Source organism: Taurulus bubalis (genome assembly GCF_910589615.1).
Source record: "Taurulus bubalis genome assembly, chromosome: 14".
Classification (NCBI taxonomy): domain Eukaryota; kingdom Metazoa; phylum Chordata; class Actinopteri; order Perciformes; family Cottidae; genus Taurulus; species Taurulus bubalis.
Window position 1 is genome coordinate 18004962 of NC_136602.1, and position 5255 is coordinate 18010216.

The 5255-nt window shown below is 48.5% G+C and overlaps 1 protein-coding gene across 1 annotated transcript; it reads right to left on the reverse strand.

The window, feature by feature from the left end:
* Positions 1–1499: 1499 nt before the first annotated feature.
* irf2bp2a (interferon regulatory factor 2 binding protein 2a) lies at positions 1500–4268 on the reverse strand. Its single transcript, XM_079229878.1, has 2 exons — positions 2958–4268; positions 1500–2613 (listed from the first exon to the last, which is right to left on the reverse strand). Exons 1-2 carry the CDS (start codon positions 3790–3792, stop codon positions 1895–1897), a joined length of 1554 nt encoding a protein of 517 aa, XP_079086004.1. The 5' UTR covers positions 3793–4268; the 3' UTR covers positions 1500–1894.
* Between the last annotated feature and the right edge of the window lie 987 nt (positions 4269–5255).

Consider the following 5255-nt stretch of genomic DNA (forward strand, 5'->3'; position numbering starts at 1 on the left):
GGAAGCTGTTATTTGCTCGAAATGTCTGACAGTTCAGACACAAATTATCCCCGCCCCTCTTCGTTGACTAAACAGTGGGGTGCAAAGGCTGTGTTTTCATTCAACATTATGAATCAATCAGTTAATCAGGACACCATGCAGCTTATTACCGAGTGGGTAATCCCTGTTAAGACTCTGAAGGTTCCGACCAAAATACATTTTAAACACAGTGAGGTCAATGAATCCTGAATCCAGGAGCAGATTCATGAGCACCAATGGAACTGAAGCACCAAAAAAAAAGCATCAACGTAAGAGCCTTCTATGGGCATTTGATAACCAAAAATCTGTGGGCCATGGCTGAATTTTGGGAGCTGCACCGACGGCTCGATTAAAAACGCAGCATATCTTAAATAATTACGCACCTGCCTACTACACCAAGTCCCCCCCCCTCCCTCTGCTAGATATGAATCTCCATGTCAGTGTCCGCTTGCTGCAGTGTCAGCAGCGAGGGAGGGAGATTTCTTTGTCTGAGGGAGCGAAAAACAGTCTCGAGATTGCGTCTCCTTTGCAGACACAGTAACTGCAGTTTGGCACATAACGACCCCATGAGGCGCTCACTGCTCGTAGAGGGGAGTCTGGCTGCCTACTTGCCATTACGGAGACAGAATTGCTGTTTTTTATGGCCGTGCTGTCATGAATCTGCAACAATTACATTTGCATCTGAAGAGATGCAGGCCGGGGTTGGTATGTAGGGCAGCAGCAGCGTTATTGTTTACTCTGAAAGAGCACACATTGCATACCGAGGCAGAAATATGCTCGGAGCATTGTGGAGGCGCGGTGTAGCGTCAGTGACGTTGGAGGGGTGTTGCTGCAGTGCTAGTGTATCCAATTCATGCTTGGAGGTAGTTTGGAATGCTGATTTTATTCGTCGTGGTTGGCAAACCGCTTAGTGAGTCAAAAAGTTGTAATTGTGTCATGAACAACCAGTTGGTCTAAAATAAAAACCCAAACACCTTCATAACGTCAAACACAATTTTGCACACAAGCTTGAAAATATGTGGCAGCGGTGTGGAAACTAGGAATGTTGTTCAGGGTGGTACATTTCGTCTGTGTGGTTGCACAACATGGCTACACTATGGTATCATGTTGAAAATCATGCACTGACTCGACAGATTCCAGCTGACTGAACATGACTTGGCACCTATTTCTGTCCGCTGCCGTCAATTACAGTGATGCACATGCTGGACCGAATTTGGGACAGAATGTGTCTTGTTTTGGGGGACGGGGTTCCGCCCATGCTTTTTCCCATGAATAATGAAAAGGCATGTGTGCAGAAAGGGCTGCCGTCCCTGCAGCTTGAAACAGTAGCCTACTTAATGTTGTGCAGCGTAAATCAAGCCTCCTGAGCCGTCACAACAAGCCTGCGTAGCAGAGCAGAGAGCCCACTACCTCACCATCTGTCCACAGATCCCGTGTAACTTATTCACTCAAATGAAGCAAGCTCAGACAATAAGTTCATACAAGATCAGAAATTGTATTTGGCAATTTTTAAACAAGTGCATACAAGTACAGCTAAAAGCATTTCAGTTTTGCCAAGTGCTCGTAGAATAGCATTAGTCACATTCTACGTTAAACAGGAACTGCCACCAGACCTAGAAGTACATCAAGAATTTTGTTAAACATCAACAAAGAGGAACGTAGTCCATTATAATGAGTACATACCTTTATCTTCAAAAATATAGAAACACAATGTATTCAAAAATCAAAAATTATACAACCATGTTTACGAAGTATACTCTTCCCTTGGGTCCAATATGTACAAGTCCGTTAGTTTGTTTGAATGGTATGTATGTGATATTTATATATTTATACTCATATTTTTGCATCCCCTCCCCAAAGAAGTGTTCAAACAAAATCAAGGGTCCCTCTCCTTTTTTACTTTGACGTCTCCTGCAAGGATGGTGGCGATTTCTCCTTGCATGAAAGCCCACGGTACGTTCGAGCCAACCAGGGGACATTTCTCTCCACTTGGACAGTACACTTCACCCGTGGCACCTTGCTGCTTTATGCTTTCCCTCGAGCACGGGAAGCAGAACTTGTGAGAGGGCACAGACGGGCACTGAACAAAGTGTGTGTCCTCCAAACGCTCGTGGCACAGCGTGCAGCACAGGGGTATGCTGCCGGGTACCGAGGAGTCCGGAATGCTTTGGGGGTGCACTTGGTCCATGCCTGGTGCGTGGGGCGTACCTGCACCAGACGCATCTCTCTGCGCCAGCCTCCTCTGGTTCATGGAGGACGGTGACAGGGGGCTGTTGCTGTTCCTCCGAGTGGTGGAGTGGACTTGGTTGCTGTCCTTGGGGGAGCTGTTCCCACCTGCATTGTCCGCCGCCATGATGAGAGCCGCCATGGGGGACTGGCCGTTCTGGGCCGCCTCAGGTGGGGTGGTGCGGGAGTGGGGGGATATCGTGGAAGGGGGAGAGGCGAAGCTTGGCGGGGGAACTGGAGGCATTTTCAGTCCGTCAGTAGGTGGTGGTAACCACTGCTGTCCTTCTCCATTGAGCTTGGCAGCTGTCCCCTCTCCGTCTGGTTCAGGAGAGGCTTTTCTCTTCATGCTCCGGGGGTGCTTTCCTCTGTCTGGAGGTGGGAAAGGGTTAAACAAAAATAGTTGAGTTGCACAGCTCAGACGGCTCAACAATTACACTGGTGGAGAGACCATGAGCACATTTGCTGTTTCCTGCTGCACCACAGGCTACAAAACAATCATAACAAAACACAACCAACAAAATCTTTAAAATATATCATGTATGCACGTTGCATTTTTGCAGACCTACTCCTGCATTTATAATCGTGCACGTTATTAACCCATTCCAGGTGCGCGAATGAGTCATTGAACATAGTAAAAAAAATTGTAAAAAAAAAAAAAAATGCACAAAATGACACAAACACATTGAGAAATGTTCACATCACTGCACGCCTACCTGACTTGGAAGCCGTGGCGCTGCTCTCGTAGCCCATGACTCTTTGTTGCATGGCCGCATGGTCCTTCTTGAACCTGTTGTCGAACGTGTGCAGAGCCATCAGGTCCCTCACAGTCTTGCCCTTGCCCATCCAGTCTGGGTCTGCCCTGCTTTTGTGGCTCTCGGAGAGCTCCGGCGTGAGACTGTCCGGTCTGTGCTTCTCCTTCCCGTCTCTGTCGTGCTCGGTGCTGGACACCGAGGCGGGTCTCTTGCCCATGTCGGCGGGACTACCGCCCGCCAGCGCGGAGGGAAGACCCATCTGGCCCGGTCTGCCGTTGACCGCGTGCACGGGTGGCATGTTCCCGTTAACCAAAGGCACTAGATTTGGGGGCACCGTGCTATTCCTGCGCGGGTTGGGACTCTGGCGGTTGAGCTCCGGCGGCTCGTCGGGCTTAGGAAATCCATTGGGGACCGGGATGCCGTTCGCCTGCCTGCTGGACTGGTACTCGGGACCCAGCCGGGGCGGGCGGTCGGAGGACAGCGGGTATCGGTCCAACGGCTGCGGCGGCCGGGAGCCCGGGTCTCCCGCCGCGGCGTGGTTGATCGCCTGCATCTCTTTCCCGGAGAGCTGCGACTTCCCCGGCCCGGGAGACCTGCCCTCCTGAAACCCGTGAGCCCGCTTCAGCTGCCGGGCCGTCTCGATGACAAACTCAATGCGGTCCGCGCCCTCGTAGTTCACACATCCCCTGCAGACGGGCTCGGTAAAATCCCAGATCATGGCCCACGGCATGCGGGGCAAGTCGCATAAATAACACGACTGCCTCCTGGAAGAAGCAGCGACCGCCGCGGACGACATAGCGCTCGTCGTCGACCCCCCGAAAAGAAACCCAAAATGTGTTTTCCTTTCCCTGCTTTTCCCTCCCAAGCTCCCTTTAAAAAAAAAGCCAACAAAAGAGCAAGTTCCGGGTGTGGCAAAACAAAAATACAAACTCGTCTTCTCCCGACTTTTAGAGCAACAACGTTGAAGTTTTAGAGGGAGAAGTTCATGTCGGTGTGTACTTTACTACGGCGCTCCTCTATCTATCTCCACTGACTCGCTACTACTGGCTCAATGTGGAGCAGTGACGTCACCGCGGAGCTCTAAACGCCTGCTTCCACTTCAGTTTCTATTGACTTGATTTCTTCGACAGACCCACACACACACACACACACACACACACACTCACACATCCTCCTCCCCCCACAGTTTACTGCAGCCTCTGTCACTCACTTCTTTTTTCTTCTTTTTTTTAATATTTTAATTTAATCACTTGAACCTCGGCCAGAACTGCACCCAGTTCAGCCTCACCGCCGCCTCCGACTGGAGGGAATAACCCACAGCTCCTGTTATTATGATCAAACCTGCACAAATATGGCACCGGCGATATCAGCCTGCCTGCAGCGAAGAAGATTTTTTTTTTTTTTTTTTATGAACAAACGTGGCTGTAGGTTAGCAATAGACCGCCAGGGGATAAAAAAAAAAGAGAGTCGCAGGCTCTTCCAGTTGACTGCTGCTTTGTCCTAAATTCAGAGCATTATCCGGTTCAGGCTGAAAAACGCTCGCTGCAGCTTGTTTTTCTCAATTCGCAGCCTCGACGCCATGAGCTGCTGCTGCTGTGCAATGGAGGAGGTGGGTCGACCCTGAAAAACAACTGTAATCCAATGGCAATTTATATAAATATACATTGAACCTGGAGAATATTGTGCAGCAAACATAACAGATTTGTTTTGTTTTTTTAAAGCAGGAAATCCTATTTATTGGGCATATTTTATTATTATTAGAGGGATTTTACTGCCCACGTTTTCGTGTCAGTATCATGAATTCAACACGTACTGGCTTGAGTTTTTAGCACCGGATAGACAATAATTTCCTGCCTTGTTAATATGTAAAGGGAGAAAAAACGCGCCTCCGTTAGCCAGTAACCAGGAAGCTATGTCATGAGGTGGGGATTTCCAGCCAGTGTGTTGTAAGCTTGAATGGATCGGGGTTACAGCATGAATATAGCTCTGCCCACATGCACTGAGCAGTCAGTCATCCAAATCTGCCACCACTAAATTAAATTACACAGGAATGAATCAGCCAGTCAGACTCCCTTTGTTTTGTTTTTTTCAACTAAGATCATAATCAAACACAAAATCAGAAGTATTAGGATTGAGGTGTAGCAAGATTAATGATTAGTTTATTATGTTTTACATGATGGAAAAAAAAGTTTCTAGAAATGGATCATATGCCAACAAAAAAAAACCTGCCAAAAATCCCCTGAAGTAAAAGTTTATGTT